This window comes from Mesoplodon bidens (assembly GCF_964165515.1).
Source record: "Mesoplodon bidens genome assembly, chromosome: 9".
Classification (NCBI taxonomy): Eukaryota; Metazoa; Chordata; class Mammalia; order Artiodactyla; family Ziphiidae; genus Mesoplodon; species Mesoplodon bidens.
In genome coordinates this window covers 87,440,838-87,459,421 of record NC_138166.1, presented here as the reverse complement: position 1 = coordinate 87,459,421, position 18,584 = coordinate 87,440,838, and the positions used below count along the sequence as shown (strand labels likewise).

Here is an 18,584-nt window from a genome sequence, read left to right as displayed (position 1 = left end):
ACTCCCTGCCACCCCATTGCCATTTCCCATAGGTAATTCCTTTTATCATTGTTTTTCAGCATTATCCTTCCAAGAAATCATTTACACACACACACAAATTTTTACATCTATATATAAAGGATATATATTTAAGTATATATTCTTTTAATTCTTACACAAATAGATTCATAATGTACATGCTGTTTTTCACCTGGCTTTTTTGAACCCAAGAATACACCTTGGAAATCTTTTCCTATCAGCACTAAGAAATCTTTCTCATTCGTTTTAATGTCTAGTATTACACAGCATGGATACACCATAATTCATTTAACCATAGTCCTCTTGAATATCGAGCTTGTATATTTTTGTTGTTCTGCCCAAAATGTTCCAGTCAACATCCTGTTACATGTATTTTTATGAAATGGTACTATTTTTGTAGGATGTGGACCTAGAAAGCCTCCCACATACATATTCTATTTTTTCCTAATACTAATAAAGTTGCATCATGTGATTTTTTTAAACCAAGTTAGAATTTTTTGTACATAATAACAGGTAGGCAGCTAAATTTCTTTTCTTCACACAGCTGATTGTATCAACATGAATTACCAAATAGCCTTCATTTGCTTCACTGAACTGAACTACTGTTTAAAAATATTGAAGTTTCATATATCCTGGGGTCTGTTTCTAAATTCTATTTCCTTCCAACAATCTGATTTTGTGTTTGCATGTCTGTACTGTTTTGATTAAAGTAGCTTTATAATATACTTTAATATTAGATAAGGAAATCCTCCCTTATAATCTCCCTTCTCAATTTTTTTTTTAAACAATCCTTACACATTTATTCTTCCATGTGAACTACAGATTTGACAGTTCCAAAAACCTCAACTGAGATTTAACTGGGACTTAACATCTTTATGAGCTAAGAACATGGAAAGCCTCCCCATTTATTCGGGTTTTGTTTCATAGCCTCCAAAAACCATTTTTATTTTTTCCATGCAGGCATGTATCCTTCTTTTATCAATTCTACTAGTTTCCCACTTCTACTTCAAAAACATCTGTCCTACTTTATATGTATAAGTGCCTTCATGTGACTTCTTTTGTTTTCTCCTTCAGTAGAAATCTGTGTTTTCGTGTTTGTTTTTGGATACCAACCATTGGAACAGTCTTTGTATTTGGAGACACTCTCCATGGTCTGGGTCAAAGCAAAAAGGGAAGAGGGCCTGGCCCTTCTTCCTACTATACAAGTTGACATGTCTCAAGCTCAAAGAACTGGATGCTTCCAGCCAAGACTTTGAATCTTGAAGAAATAAAGGCAAGATGCAGCAACATTTAGAGATCATTCACTTGAGTTAAAAATCCAGCAATTGTAGGCATAATGCAGCAACCCAACCAGACCCTTCCTATGGCTTGTCTATGATGTATGCTTAGCTGCTGCATCTCCCTTGGTCCCTCCAGGGTTTTAGAGCCTGATTATACAGACTTCCTTTCCTTAGATTCTGTGACCTACTTGATAACTTTCCACTAAATTTCTTTCCTTGTTTTATTACCAGGACTGATTTCTGCTATTTGCTATCAAGAATGTTGGCTAAAACATCATTCTTTGTAATAAAAAATATGTTTTATTTGATTCTGTCTTCTCTAGTGACTTTTCAATATAAAAATCTTTAAATATACATATCTAGGTTAATAAACACAAAATTAAATGAATTAAACATTTTCTCTAATTATTAAAATCCAAAACTTCTGACGTCTTAAGAATTCAGCACACCTTTGCATCTCCTGCTTATCCAAATTTCCCAGTCTCTACTAACTTAATATGGTGATATAAATCCTGTTTACTATTTTTTTAACATCTTTATTGGAGTATAAATTGCTTTACAATGGAGTGTTAGTTTCTGCTTTATAACAAAGTGAATCAGCTATACATATACATATATCCCCATATCTCCTCCCTCTTGCATCTCCCTCCCACTCTCCCTATCCCACCCCTCTAGGTGGTCACAAAGCACTGAGCTGATCTCCCTGTGCTATGCAGTTGCTTCCCACTAGCTATCTAATCCTGTTTATTATTATAGAGTATTCTTCAACCACACAGACCTTCTTTTCCAGAAATAGTTTTCAGCTTATATTTTTGATCTTACAAAAATATTTTTCAGTTATTTATATGCAAATTTACATATTTAATGCTGTGCAGTCACTCCTGGCAGCAGTTTCAAACCACCTACAACTTTATTGTTCTCAAGTTACTGATTTTGCTTTACATCTTATAGTTCATTTTTGAGTACTTTTCTCAGAAAAAGAACACTAGCTTTTCATTTTGTGTTAATTTATATGTTTTGTCTCTGTGTTGCCTATGTCCACTTGGCTGGGTATAGAAATTTTTGGTCCCAATTCTTTCCCATTCAACGCCTTGTAGACTTTGCTCTGCTGTCTTCCGGCATTTCATGTTTAGCAAATCCCAGTGAGCCTGATTTTTACTCCTTTCTGTTTATCAGGACTAAGTTTAACTGTATAAAACAGAAGACCCAAATAGCCGTGGCCTGAGTAAAACAAAAGGACTTCCTTCTTCCCATATAAAAGATACAAACCCATTCAGAGCCATAATGGAGGCCCCATGTCATTAAAAAGTTCACGATTTGGCTTTCATCCTCAAGGTCACTAGTGTCCAAGACGATGGCATCAATCCATGCCCTCGACAGAAAGTAAAGGAAGGCAAGTGAAGAGTAAAAGAGTGACCATACCAGTTTAGTTGGCACCTTTAAAGAATTTTCCTGTGAGTCCTGATTCAACAGCTTGCAAGCAGAAGTCTCACGAATCACCTTTAGCTACACAGGAGGATGGAAAATGTAGCCTTTTAGCTGGACATATGGCCACCAAGAACAAAACAAGAGTTGTCCTTAAAAATGAAGGAGAGAGACTTCCCTGGTGGTCCAGTGGTAAAACCCGCCTTCCAATGCAGGGGACACAGGTTCCATCCCTGGTCGGGGAACTAAGATCCCACATGCCGCGGGGCAACTAAGCCTGCGCGCCACAACTACTGAGCTCGCGCACCTCAACGAGAGAGCCCATGTGCCGCAAACTAGAGACAGAAAACCCACATGCCACAACTAGAGAGAAGCCTGCATGCCGCAACAAAGAACCCACACTGCAAGGAAAGATCCCACTTGCCTCAACAAAGATCACACTTGCCACAACTAAGACCCGATACAGCAAAAAAAAAAAAAAAAAAAAAAGAGAGAGAAAGAAAGGAATTAAATACATCTAAAAAAAAAAAAGGAGAGAATGGATATCAGGTGGGCAAATAACTATATCTGTCAGGGCAGGTAACATAATTTTTCTCCTTGGTGCTTACAGTATTTGTTTTTGAAATTCATAAAAAACTTCATGATCATATCTAAGAGTAAGTTTTTCACTAAGTTTACCTTGAATCCTTTTGATTTGCAGACCACGGTCTTTTTTTCTGTTTAAGTTTCTTTCTTTACACTATAATTATTGCTACTATTTCTGTCTGTATTAGTTTGCTAGGGCTGCCATGACAAAGTACCACAGACTGGGTAGCTTAAACAACAGAAATTTGCTTTCTCACAGTTCTGGAGGCTCAAGATGTTGGCAGAGTTGTTTTCTCCTGAGGCCTCTCTCCTACGTTTGTAGACGGCCGTCTTATCACTGTGTCTTCACATGGTCTTCCCTCTTCAGAAGTGTGTGTCCAAATTTCTTCTTCTTATATGGACACCAGTCATATTGAATTAGGGCCCATGCTAATGACCTCATTTTAACTTATTTACCTATTGAAAGACCCTATCTCCAAATTTAGTCACAGTTAGGTACTAGGAGTTAGGACCTCAATAACATGAATTTTAAGGGGACACAATTCAACCTATAACACTATCATTTTAGTGTCATTCTGTAGAATGCCTAAAATCATTTGATCACCATTCTCCACCTTTCACATTATCGTTCTTTTATCATCTTGCGTTTTTCTTCTTCACAATAAGAAAAGTTTTCCCTCGTTTCACTGATTTAATTCTTCTAATGTTTTAAAAAAGACTTAATTTCCCTATTATCATTTTGGTTTTTCCTTATATTTTGTTCCTGTTGTAGTTAGTTCTTTTTGCATTTCTCCCAATCCCATTCATATAGCTCCCCATTATCATTTCATAGAAGCTATATGCTTGCTGCATACAACCACAGAATCTCAGTCATGTTCAACAATAAGCACATATTTTTGTGACTGGCTGATTCAGGCTAGGCAGCTCAGTTGAACATGGCTCGATTCCACATGTCTCTCCGCCTCCTCCTGGGACCAGCGCCATCATGGCAATGGCAGAGGCATGGCAGGGCATGCTCCCTGGCACAAGCGAATTTCAAGCCCCTCATGTTACATGCTAACAATCAGCAAAAGCAAGAGCCCAAGAATCAAAGAGAAGGAAATACACTCCTCCCACTCAACTGGAGGGGAAAGGGTGATAATTTTGAGCAAAATTCTAACCTACTACATCATCTTGCATCTTTTGAGAAACTTGAGCTTAATTTAAGTCTCCTAAACTTTTCCTATTTTGCTTTATAAATCTTTTTCTTCAAATAAATGCTCTTCTTTGAGACCTCAACTTAATGCTTTTTCCCTAATGCTTATTCTATAGCATAAGGGAAAATAAGTATTTTTCCCTTGGGCTTATAAGGGAGTGGGGTTATTTTGTTTGTTTTTAATCCTTGCACAGGTAGAAATCTATTCAGATCTTCTATTTACCACCAGACACTCTGGAAGGTATTTCCTTAGCACAGCTCCCATCCACCACTTTACTCTCCAACAAGAGTGTATTCAGACGCAGTGCTGAAGTTAAGTCTAAGGTACATAACCCTTAGCTCAATTTGTGTGCCTAACTTTTTCTAGTGCCCATCTGCAGAAAGAGATGGAAACTTCTTTCTCTGTAAGGGTCTCTGACTAAACTGAAGCATCACACACAAAGTTGGAAATTCTGGTTTGAACAGAATAGAATTTTATAGACTTCATTCCCAGCATGCGCTGCTTCCAGTGCTCCTCTCATCTATAGCCTGATGAAAAAGTATCAACAGTATATAGTGCTCAACTGCCCTCTGAAGAATCTTATAGCTATTTTAAAGGAATGTTGGAAGGACATACGATGTGCACAGCTATCTGATACATGTTAATAACGCCAACATTCTACTGTCTTACCATCTGGTCTTATTCCCTACCAGGTCTCTCCTAACCTAATAAATGTCCTGAGTCCACCCAGGCCCTTCAACATAGGACTGTGCTACAATGAGCCCAGGCATAAAAAAAAAAAAAGGGCTCTCTCTAAACCCTCCCTAAACTACTCCAGAAAGAGGAGTGTCCAAAGCTGAACACAGCCCTAAGTAACAGTCTTCTAACTTCATAGTCATACACCTATATTTCTTAATTAGGCGGACTTCACTATCCAATTTAAGGATTTCTTTTCTCTTCCTTCTGAGATATACCAGAGGTCTCTCTGATCCAGTTACAGACCCACAGTAAATGTTTCTTATGTATCTTTACATAAAAGGACCACAAGAAATGTGCAGTGAGGGAATGAACAAACTTTGAATGTCAGCCTTCAGAATGTGGAGTATTTGGTATCATAAAACTATCTTACATTTTCAGAGACAGTATGTTAAAAAGAGAAGTAAAATAAACTATAACAATATTCTGGGAAACAAATAATATTCCTTAAAATTCTACATGGCCACAAGACACTGTGGCAAAGAGCCTCTTTAACCAACCTCATCCTGCCTTTTTCCTTGTTCTGCTGCACAACTCGGCTAGTGGATTTGATATACAGGTGCCGATGCAGCTCGTCTATGAGAACTAAGTGGAGGTTCATCTTCTTGCTGTGAAGCTCCAGCCTAAGGTCACTCAGTCCTTCCACCTGGAGCAGGGGACCCTCCAAAGACTCGACTGCAGACACCTGAAAAGGGCAAAAAAAAAAGATTAAGACAATGAAACAATCTAGTAATATTATAAATATGAAAGACTATCTTTTAAAAGATACCGTCGGGACTTCCCCAGTGGTCCAGTGGTTAAGAATCTGCCTGCCAATGCAGGGGACATGGGTTTGATCTCTGGTCCGGGAAGATCCCACATGCCGCGAAGCAACTAAGCCCATGCGCCACAACTACTGAGCCCACACACCACAGATACTGAACCCCACACGCCCTAGAGCCCGTGCTCTGCAACAAGAGAAGCCACCGCAATGAGAAGCCCGCGCACCACAATGAAGAGTATAGCTCCCGCTCGCTGCAACTAGAGAAAGCCCGCACACAGCAGCGAAGACCCAATGCAGCCAAAAATAAATAAATAAATAAATTTTAAAAAAATAAAAATAAAAGATACTGTCAAAAGAGTTTATGAGAACTTTATCAGCATACTTCAGACTTTCAGTATAATGTGGATAGGCCTAGTTCTGCTCTTGAAGGGTTTAACATTGGAGACAGATAATGCTGAAGAAAACAATTATGGTAAACATGAAGGCATCTAAAGCACCTCAGCAAAGCTGTACATACAATTTATTCCCACACACATTGCCTATCCATGGACACAAGTAAAATGGCCTCCTACTGAAATATTTATAATGTTTATATCCTCACAAGAAGTCCACATACTAATGATTTAGATCAACTTTTAGTCAAACTTAGTCTCTATGACTAAGACTCAATAAAAGCACACTATATCAATTTTTTAATAATTCTCATGGCCATCATGAATCAGAGCTTGGTTAGCCTAAGTCTACAAGTGTATTTACAGTGATCTCTAGCTCTTTCTCATATTCACATACACATAGAGGAAAATGCATTTTTACATGAACGTTACAAGCAGACAACAGCAGTCATCACCTCTCCTTGGACTGACTCAGTTTGATAGAAGAAATGGGATTTGAAAGGTGAACAGAAGATAAACTATGAAGAGGGAGATTCTCTTGGCATAAAGTGCAATTTGGGAGATTTTAAGACAAAAAGGATTGAATGAATAAAAATGGTGTAGGAATACCTACAACAAATGGACAAGACGAGGGACTCAGGGAATTTGAAATAATTCACTTCGAAACCAAAGTGAAAACTGCAAAGGGGAAAAAAAGACAGTATGTATTATATAATCCCATTTATCCATGTACATAAAATTTTATTTATGTCTTTCTGTGTGTAAAGACCTTACAAATTTTTCTTAAAGAAAAAACAAAGTGAAGAGGTACTACTCCTTGGGAGAAAAAAAGAAGAGAGAAACACAAAGACTGATAATAATAATGATAGTAGCAGTAGTAGTAGTAATAATAACAATAGAAATGGAGAAGAGTTGACTACAAGCTGAACTCAGGGAGAAGAGCCCTACCAAGCTCCCTGAAGGAATTAATGTGCAATGACTATTCCCTGCTTTGGTTATACATCTAAATATTCCTCATCTGTACAGATAAAGGCAGTAACTAATAACACTACTTAAAAAACCAAGCATTTATACAAAAACAATCAATAGATAATAGAACTCATGAAAGATCAGTGATCAAAAATGTTGATCACAGATCTATCCCAGTATATGCAGTCACTTAGGAGAGTGTGGACAGTGAATACAGAAAGCTTTGTAGCTGCCAAATACAAACCGGCCTGAGATGGGGAGGAAAATGCAGTGGCTTAGCCACAAACACATCACTTGCTTTGTGATGTGCTATAATGAAATGTCAGCAACAAATAAGTTTCCTTAAGTTAACCAAGACAGAATCGAGGAATGAAAGAGTGACAGGCCCTGGGCCAGCTCTGCCCTCTGAAGCCTGCCAGTTCATTTTCACGCTGAATCGCAACCGCCCCTGCTATGAGAGCCCCGGTGCCTGGTGCGAGCTGTGGGCAATTCCAAATGGAAAGGCTGCCTCATGAAATGACCAAAGTGTCCCCAAGGAGGAAAAACAACAACAAATTCATTTACACGTGTGCTCTAAAATGGATTTTAACTCAGGTCTCTAGCAGAGAAAAGAGGATGCATTAACCTTTAGTGACATCAAGATTCAGAAAATGAAAAATAATTTGGTAAACCACTGGCCCATCATGTAGCCTTATCCCTCAAGGTAATTAAATCCAGCTGAGATATTTAAGCTTAAAAACCACCCACTGCACATCCACACTCAATTTGTTTGTAAGAATTTGCATGAAGATTTTTAACCCAAACAGCTCATGTTCCAATTACAAAACTATATGACGATGTCAACTTTCAAAGCCACTTAATTTTTCTTAAATGTAGGTAAAGCACTTAGCAACACAGTGCCTGGCACATACTGAGGGGTCCTCACATTATTTTTAACAGAACCTATTTACCATGTGGATAAAGAAACCTCGGAAGGTGTTTCCAACATGTTTTAAGGCAGCATTTTCAGTCAAGGGCTGTTTCCATCATGGAACTATTATTAACCACGTAGATAACAAACTTTCTGAGTATGTTTTCTTGACCGAAAATACAAGTACAGTTACCATATATACAATCAAGAGTAGTCTCAGAACTTCAAAGATTTAAAAACCTTACCACAGATAGGAAAATAGCCCCTATTTCTGTATGAAGATACAGTGTTTTATTTTCTGGCCTTCACAAATTAAAGGTCTATTTATAAAGCTGTAATTACGAAAGCTAAGCAAGGCCACTGTCTTCCCTGACTCTAACCTTGCTTAGTGGTACTCGAAACAATTTGCAGAAAATAGTTGTCAATGCATAGATTTCATCCTTAGAACATCAGTTTAGAAACCTGATATTTATCTTCTGTGGTTTTAAGTAGCTTGTACCATAAAGCTCACACATAAGGAAAACTCGGTGGGGCAGCGGTCAATCCAACCATCACTGATGATTAATTCTGTTGTACTGGGGGGTCTGGTTTCTAGGCATTTCCTAACATTTAGCCTTTAATAGAGGACAAATCCTTAAATATCCATCTACAGTTAGAAATGTGCATAATTACTGATAAAAATACCACCAAAGCATTTTTTTCTTTAATGTATGGGAAGTGGTCATTTTGTAAATTATTTCACTGTTTTCTAAATTTAATGACTGAAGAGCACTTTTTAATTAACACACTGATGAAACATCAACAGAAATTCAAGAGATGCAGCTGGATTAACGTGGACAGCAACAGATTGATTCTTTGAGAAATCATCAAAATCGGTTTCAGAAATGTGACATACAACAATGAATACTATCACAAATAAATATTAAAATTACAGGACAAGACACGGCAGATGAGGCAGATGAAAGATCAGACAACATACAGTGGAACTGTTCACTGGAAAATGCTGTCTATACATCTACTCACAGATCGAAATATGATGAATTCATGTGACAAATGATCTCTACTGTGACCTTCTAGAATTCTCAGGGATGCCACACCATTTTTTTTGAATTTTTGAATTTTATTTTATTTTTTTATACAGATTTTAACTAGTTATCTATTTTATACATATTAATGTATACATGTCACTCCCAAACTCCCAGTTCATCCCACCACCACCACACCCCCCCGCCACTTTCCCCCCTTGGTGTCCATACGTTTGTTCTCTACATCTGTCTCTATTTCTGCCCTGCAAACTGGTTCATCATCACCATTTTTCTAGGTTCCACATATATACGTTAAAATATGATATTTATTGTTCTCTTTCTGACTTACTTCACCCCGTATGACAGCCTCTAAATCCAACCACGCCTCTACAAATAACCCAATTTTGTTCCTTTTTATGGCTGAGTAATATTCCATTGTGTTACTGCTGCATTGAACACTGGGGTGCATGTGTCTTTTTGAATTATGGTTTTCTCTGGGTATATGCCCAGGAGTGGGATTGCTAGGTCATATGGTAATTCTATTTTTAGTTTTTAAAGGAACCTCCATACTGTTTTCTCCACAGTGGCTGTATCAATTTACATTCCCACCAACAGTGCAGGAGGGTTAGCATATATATGGGTCTTGTTTTTGTATCCATTCAGCAAGCCTGTGTCTTTTGGTTGGAGCATTTAATCCATTCACGTTCAACGTAATTATTGATATGTATGTTCCTATGACCATTTTCTTAATTGTTTTGGGTTTGTTTTTGTAGGTCCTTTTCTTCTCGTGTTTCCCACTTAGAGAAGTTCCTTTAGCATTTGTTGTAGAGCTGGTTTGGTGGTGCCGAATTCTCTTAGCTTTTGCTTGTCCTTAAAGCTTTTGATTTCTCCATTGAATCTGAATGAGATCCTTGCCAGGTAGAGTAATTTTGGTTGTAGGTTCTTCCCTTTCATCACTTTAAGTATGTCATGCCACTCCCTTCTGGCTCATAGAGTTGCTGCTGTGAAATCAGCTGTTAACCTTAAGGGAGTTCCCTTGTATGTTATTTGTCGTTTTTTCCTTGTTGCTTTCAATAATTTTTGTCTTTAATTTTTGTCAATTTGATTACTATGTGTCTTGGCATGTTTCTCCTTGGGTTTATCCGGTATGGGATTCGCTGCGCTTCCTGGACTTGGGTGGCTATTTCCTTTCCCATGTTAGGGAAGTTTTCAACTATAATCTCTTCAAATATTTTCTCAGGTCCTTTCTCTCTCTTTTCTCCTTCTGGGACCCCTATAATGCGAATGTTGTTGCGTTTAATGTTGTCCCAGGGGCCTCTTAGGCCATCTTCATTTCTTTTCATTCTTTTTTCTTTATTCTGTTCTGTGGCAGTGAATTCTACCATTCTGTCTTCCAGGTCACTTATCCATTCTTCTGCCTCAGTTATTCTGCTATTGATTCCTTCTAGTGTATTTTTCGTTTCAGTTATTGTATTGTTCATCTCTGTTTGTTTGTTCTTTAATTCTTCTAGGTGTTTGTTCTTTAATTCTAGATCTTTGTTCAACATTTCTTTCATCTTCTCAATCTTTACCTACATTCTTTTTCTGAGGTCCTAGATCATCTTTACTATCATTATTCTGAATTCTTTTTCTGGAAGGTGCCTATCTCCACTTCATTTAGTTGTTTTTCTGGGGTTTTATCTTGTTCCTTCATCTGGTACATAGCCCTCTGCCTTTTCATTTTGTCTATCTTTCTGTGAATGTGGTTTTCCTTCCACAGGCTGCAGGGTTGTAGTTCTTGCTTCTGCTGTCCGCCCTCTGGTGGATGAGGCTATCTAAGAGGCTTGTGCAAGCTTCCTGATGGGAGGGACTGGTGGTGGGTAGAGCTGGGTGTTGCTCTGGTGGGCAGAGCTCAGTAAAATTTTAATCTGCTTGTCTGCTGATGGGTAGGGCTGAGTTCCCTCCCTGTTGGTTGTTTGGCCTGAGGCAATCCAGCACTGGAGGCTACAGGCTCTTTGGTGGGGCTAATGGCAGACTCTGGGAGGGCTCACACCAAGGTGTACTTCCCAGAACTTCTGCTGCCAGTGCCCTTGTCCCCACAGTGAGCCACAGCCACCCTCTGCCTCTGCAGGAGACCCTCCAACACTTGCAGGTAGGTCTGGTTCAGTCTCCTATGGGGTCACTGCTCCTTCCCCTGGGTCCCGATGCACACACTACTTCGTGTGTGCCCTCCATGAGTGGAGTCCCCACACCATTTTTTAAAGGTAGAGTACTACATAATGAGCCAACCAGATGTATTTGGAAGTTTTCTTACACATATTTTCAAAAATAAATCCACGCGGGGAAAGGGGGAGGGAGGGGAGATAGATACTACCAACAGTGAATTTTTTCACAGAACACCTACTATTATCTGACAGAACGTTAATGTTCTAACTCACCAGAGTTAGAAACTGCTCATACAGACAACAGAAATCTGTTTGAGTTGAAAACAAATATTTCTTTTAGTATTATGAAGATAAGCAAACATCTACAAAATGTTTTAACACATGATATTGAACAGGACAGTATGCTTCACTATTAAAAACCTATCCATTTAGGAAACAAGTTCTGAGAAATATTTCCTTAACTCAAAAAAAATAGGTCAGGGCTTCCCTGGTGGCGCGGTGGTTGAGAGTCCGCCTGCCGATGGGGGGGACATGGGTTCGTGCCCTGGTCCGGGAGGATCCCACATGCCGCCGAGCGGCTGGGCCCGTGAGCCATGGCCGCTCTGAGCCTGCGCGTCCGGAGCCTGTGCTCCGCAACGGGGGAGGCCTGGACAGTGAGAGGCCCGCGTACCGCAAAAAAAAAAAAAAAAATAGGTCAGAGGTACAGTTTAAATGTACATAATCAAGAATCGTCTGGTGTTTTCAAAAAAGAAATTTGCCTTGAGTTGAGAGATGAACCTTTAACAAAGGAAATCTTTGTAATTAGAAACTACAAGTGCCCTTAAATTTTCTTTCCCAAATGTCTATTTCTCATTTTCATTTTAGTTTAAACTAGGAATAATGATTTCATAGTTAAGTGTTTGTCTTCTACCAGTCTTGCTCAAGCTGATTAGGTAAAAAGGTCTAGTTTTGTGCTTTAACATGAACCAATGGAAATGTCTTTAAGTAACACCAAAGTCAGCCATTCTTAACAGCTGCTTCATTGAAAAAACACTGGAAAACAAACCACTGATCTTTATTTTATTTTTTTGGTTGGGGGAGGTGAGACACACAAAGGTGAATGACAACTGTAACTGTTTCTAAATAGAACTAAGGTTCAAGCCAAAAAACAAACAAAAAAAACTTTCAAATTTAATCAAAAAAACCCAACCTGATAACTAAACCATCTGCTAGCTAATAAAAATGCTTATTTTGGCAACAGTGTTCCCTACAAAAAGCAAATGTGTTGCCACTGTTGAGTCCAAAACAAATATTTCCTTCAGGACTCTGATTATTACATGGTTCCAAAATGTTCTAGCACTTTTCAATAGGTCAGTACATCTCCCTTAAGGAAGCATTTTTCTAGTAAGACAACATAACTATCCTGAAAATGTTGCCTTGGCCCAACTTACAGATATAATAGAAAGATATGAAATTAGGCTAGTCTAGAGAATCGATACCATCCCTTCCCGTAAGTATATAAAAAGACACAAGTCTGAACAGTCTCAACTAAATAAGAACACCAAAAATCTTTGGCTATGAACAACAAAAGAAACATGCCTTGGAACCTGAGATTTACTTAGCACACAGGTCACCAGACTGCTGCCATGGGCCCCTGAACTGTGAGAAGGCAAACTCTGGTGTCTTCAGGCCCTTGTCCTCAAGACAGTACTCTACGTAGAATTCTCCACATTCAGGCTCAGGGGGTCCCAGATGGGCCCAAGAAGTCTCGCTCTGAATCAAGTATGATTCATACCCATCTCAACACAAGCAGGGAAGATGTTTCTCACAAGAATCCCAAATCATTCACTTACCAAACATTCCCATTTAGCTACACCGTATTTCCCAAAGCAGAGATTTTATTCTTTATCAGACAGAAACTGGTAAAAGAAACCAAATGCAAGTTTAAAAAAAACAAAAAAACAAAAAAAACGTGATTTTATGTATTAGTTTGAAATACGAAAACTACTGTTTTCATGAGTCAAAAATGATCAAATATCGGCTGTTTCAACCTAACAGTTTAAGGAGCCAGTCTGAAAGCTTTGATGCATCTAGGAAATCACTGTACTTTGTAGAATGTTGTGGCCTGTATAGAGCCCTAGGTATTTAATTGCATAGAGAAACTAGCAACAATTTTACTTGCAGAATACAGTATCATATTATATGGGATATAAAACACAAGCATGTGACCCCAAAGGATTTTGTGCACAAGACTCCTATGTGTTAGATATAAACTTGATAATAGCACTTAAAAACTTTCTTAAGGATAAATGTCATCCGCTCACTTGTGTTTATAGCATGACACGAGCTACCACATGTGGCCTAAGTAGAGGATGGCTTAGACCGCTCTGCACACAAAAGTGGTTGGTGGAGGGAGGAAAAGAGTATGGGACTTACAAGGGAGAGTAAAGGGCTCAGGCTACTGTGGAGGTTTCAGGGAGTCCTAGGGGTCTAGAGGAAAAACAGAATCCCTGATCCCAGCTTCACTGGAGAAGACAGAGGTTTTTGGCTCCCTAGGGTTCAGCGTGGCCTCTGACTGAAGGCCTCAGGGCTATTGACAGTTTGGTACTTAAGACAGACTTCCCAAGAAAGCTGCATAGGGCAAGGCCAAGTGCCTGGAGGAAGAACACTTTTTTTTCCCCCTAACTCCTCAGCTTGTAGCCCATCAACAGCGATCAAATCAGGCCATCAAAAAAGCCCATTCTTAGAATAAGTCAGTTTGCTAACCTAATATTGATCAGCCGCATTCAGGTGCCCCGTCTTCTCCCTCAGGAAGCCCAATACCTATTATGCGGACTCAGCAGGCCCTCACCACTACGGACAGGATGCTAGCCACCTCCATTCTCCCTTCATTACTGCCAGGGTTATTGCATGTTTTTATTTAATAAACCTTCATCAGCTCAAATGGAGGGTTGTTAGTAGTTGAGGTAACAGCCAAATGATAATGCTCCAGAGAGATATCAGTGCTTGGTGGTGCATTAACAAAGAGAGGACAAGGGCTGAGGTCAAGCACGTGTCAATGTAAATGAGGCGATATTAGGTACTAAAGGCTTAATGCAATAGACTGCCTGGGAGATAATGGCATTTACAGGATAAAGCAAATGAGATGAAGTTATTGATAAGTGAAGGGAGGGGTGCCTGTAAAATAAAGTGCTGTCAAAGAAAAGGCCTTTTACTTGTGAATTTCTCCTGTAAAGGATCTTCAAATCTATCTTAGAAAACAAAACTCAAAAGAGATCAAATGTGCCTTCTAACTTCATCAAAGATCTCATCCTATGACTGCCATGAACCACTGACTTGTTCTAAAAGCATACCAGTCTACTAAACTATTCTTAAGCTTTTTTGAGGGTTCTCCCTTATTTTTGGTTTTCTTAAACATCAGGGCATTCTACCACATCTAATTCCCATATTTTATTAAAGCAAATCTTTTTTTTTTTCTCTTGTAAAGTATGGGCAACCAGGTCTTCTAAAATAGCCATCCCATTAGCACAAGCCTCACAGAATGACAGTATCCGAGAAATGAAAGGTAAGAATTTTCTATTTTCAGGGGTCCTTAAAGGTTGTTAAGACTGAAGCCCCATGCCAATTTTACATATTAAAAAACAAAAAGTGAGGCCCAAAAATGTTTTTCTTAACCTTTTTCTTTCAAATTAGAAAAGTAATAGATGTGCAATCAAGAAAACTTGAAAAACAAATCACAAGGAAAAAAAAGATCCATATTTTTACTGATCACATAAAATACATTTTAAACCGACTCCTTCCGATCATTTTCCACACAGAGTTTTTACAAAAATACTGTTACTTTTCAATATGCTTTTTTCATTTGGAAATATTTTGGGACCATCTGCCCATCACTAAACATGATTTTTAGTATTTTCTTGCTAGTCCATAATATGAATATTCCATACATGACTTAAACCAACTCACTATACTTAGGTAACTGCTAATTTTTTTACTTCCATAAATCTTACTGTGATAATTATCCTTGTATACATATTTTTGAACACTTCACAATTAAAATTCTTAATTCTTTCCTTAACATAATATTCAACAAGGAGAATTCCAAGTCCAAAGTTATTTAGCGCTTCTGATGCATAATGCCAACTTAAGAGCATTATTTTGTTCTAAATGGACTTAACAGCTCTGCTCACAATCACTTTCCTGATGAAATTAAACTATACCTAATACCTTATAAGAACTGTAATTGCTTATGGAAAAGCTCACGAAAAAATCCTTCTTTGTTCCTAATTTTATGATGCCTTCAATTCTCAGTTCCCATTGTTACCAAAAGCTCTTGGCCTCTCTGTACACTGGTGCCAAATCGAATCTCAGAATCTCAGAGACAGAGTCTGGGGTGAAGTAGAAAAGAATAGCTTTATGACTTTGGCAGGCAAAGGGGGCCACAGTGGGCTCCTGCCTTCAATGTGTCCCAACCCAGGAGGATTTGCTGAGGGTTTTATAGCAGTGGTTTGGGGCGGGGCGGTGGGGGGGTGGGGGGGGCGTGAGCTACGTGGCTCTGACAAGATTAGGGGGTGAGCAGGGCTTGCTCTCCCTTAGGTTCCTCTCAGGTGGTCTGTCTCCTCATCTTGATGAGCTTCTCTGGTCCCTTTAATCTCGCCTCAGGTGGTTTCTTGGCTGCTCCTCCCTTGATTAGCGACTGTTCAAATCTGCCCTTTGGAACTCAGGGCAGGTCATGGGGGCTGGAGTCTTGCCTACAGGAAACGGGGGACCGAAGGGCCTCATGCCCAGGAGCCCCACAGGGCCTCACTTGGTTTCACCATCAGTGCTCCATGAAAAGAGCATTGGAACTTGGGTTTCTACTCTACAATGCAAGAGAAGAGACCACTGGGAAAGACAGTGTCATTTAACAAGTGTCCCAAAGTCACTTACCTCTGTCATCTTATTTGTTGTTTGCGGACAAGAAAAAGTTACAGAACGCTCTCCTCTTGTGAGGTGGCAAAGGAGGTCTCTGAGAATCACTTCCGATCACTTAAATCAAGACACACGTTCTGCAAGGGCCCCAAATCCATTAGAAATGCTCAGCGCTTCTACAGCCCTTTACTAACATAACTACTAAAATCCCACAAAAGAATGTGAGAGGAATATGGCTTTTTTTTTTCATTTTAAGAGCTAGGCAACCACAAGTAATTAGTATTGGGATGGATCTCAAAGAAAATAGACGTCCTTAGCAAGCTCCCCCATCTTATCAAAGCCAAGCAAAAACTACTAATCAGCATTCTCAGACCACCACCAGGTTGAGAGAGGGCTCCCAGCAACAACAGGCGTTGCCATCTGCTGCCATTTTTACACATACATGAGGATCCCCACCTGGCCACAGACTGACCAGTCAAAATCCTGTTCGAGCAAATCCATACGTGAGGCTGAAACCAGACATAAGAAGGACGATGTCAGCAAAGGACTTGTGTGTTATTCTTGACTGAGATCATTCCTCCTACAGACTTGAAGTGTGTAAATGTAAGCACGTGCGCCTATGGTTAACCTGATTACAACATGTAAGCATTAGTGATGGTAGAACCAGGAGAGAAATGCTGCTCAACATCAGAAGCCCCAGACTACCACTTTCTTTTCACCTGGCCCCGTGTGGCAGTGATGACTATCATACTACCTACACCACTGTAAATTTCTATACTGCCTTCTGTTTCACAAAGCACTTTACCTGTACAAAGTTTCATTTTTATTCTCACAACCATTCTATAATGTACACGGATTAAGTATGTATATCCACTCTACAGAAGAGGATACTGGAAAACAGAGAGAAAGTGATGCATCTGTCTAACCTCACAGAACTAGTGGGTTGTTGGGTCAGGACTAGAATTAAGAACGTCTGGCTTGTTGTTTTTACTATACCATGCTGTACCTAGACACCACTTGTCAATAAATAAATGTATTGCCCCAATTTCAATCCATTCATTCCCAGCAGTAAGTCAGATAAGAACACACAGTAAAGATACAGAAATCAGAGCACCAAGATGACAGCTCTAAAGAGTTCCAAGTCAGCTCAAACCTGGAGAGCATCTAATTTAGTCATTCAACCAAACTCATATTGACCAAATAATCAGGCTATAAAATCAGACTAAGAGCCAAATACTCATCAGCTCTATCCAAAAATTGCACTAGAGGACAGCAACAAAGTAACTTTAGTCAACCTACAACATTTCTACATAAAGGTCAATATTGCCATGTGATGTCTGTCTTACACAAATATTTGGTTTCAAATGTAAGTGTTAAATGAAGTCAAGGACAATTCGTTTTGGTCTATTGCATAGCATAGGCTATACCCTAGACATCACTGGTTCCAAATCTGTCTGAACATTGGAATCCCTTGGAGAATGCCAACAATTACTGAAGCTAGCATCCCACCCCCAGAGATTTCAACGTCATCAGTCTAGGGTGCAACCTGGGCTTTAGGATTCTTGAAGGATTCCCTAATGTGCAGAGTTTGGGAACCACTGCCCTACAGCCAAGTGAGCCAGCTGAAAACTGCTGAACCCTACGAGGTTTAGTGAAATAAAACAGAATTTCTATTTGCTTTAAAAGAGGCAAATGAAGAGCAGATAGAAAGAGCAAACTAACACTAAAAGAGAAGGAAAGCTATTACAATCAGCCAGTGCCTATCAAACTGTGGCTTTTAAAAGCCCCAGCCTTCAAAAACAAACATAAATGAAAAGGGCAATGAGCGGCAAGAAAAATAGTTACTACAAAGCCCTGTACTTTTACTCTCTAGGAGAAACATAACGCTGCCACACTAAAGCTACTTACTTAATTTGGGATCCAAAAACCGAGGTTGCTCATTTACTAACTTTATCTTCAGCTTTTCCGTCATCTTTTTGCCAAGAAAATCAGATGTAGGTGTTTGAGGGAATTCAGGGTTCCCAAATGCAGCTGAAAGCAGCTACGGCTGACCAGACAATTAAAATAGCACACCAGACTACCCCACTCCCAGCCCCCGTATTCCTGGAACTCCTGTTGCACTGACCGTGATACGAGATGCTGTTCATCTCTTCATCATCACGTAAGCTCCTTCAAGTTTAAGGCCACCTTCACAGATCCGTCACATACCAACAACACAAGTAATCAACAATGGCATCGGCACATTCATTTGT

General features: G+C 39.3%; 1 protein-coding gene across 1 annotated transcript in view; it reads right to left on the bottom strand.

Moving 5' to 3' along the window:
* EXOC4 (exocyst complex component 4) overlaps positions 1–18,584 on the bottom strand; it is an 813,795-nt gene that overhangs the window by 755,876 nt on the left and 39,335 nt on the right. Inside the window, exon 4 of the mRNA XM_081244856.1 lies at positions 5,740–5,924. Coding sequence (XP_081100982.1) covers positions 5,740–5,924 — 185 coding nt within the window. The remainder of the gene's footprint in view (positions 1–5,739; positions 5,925–18,584) is intronic.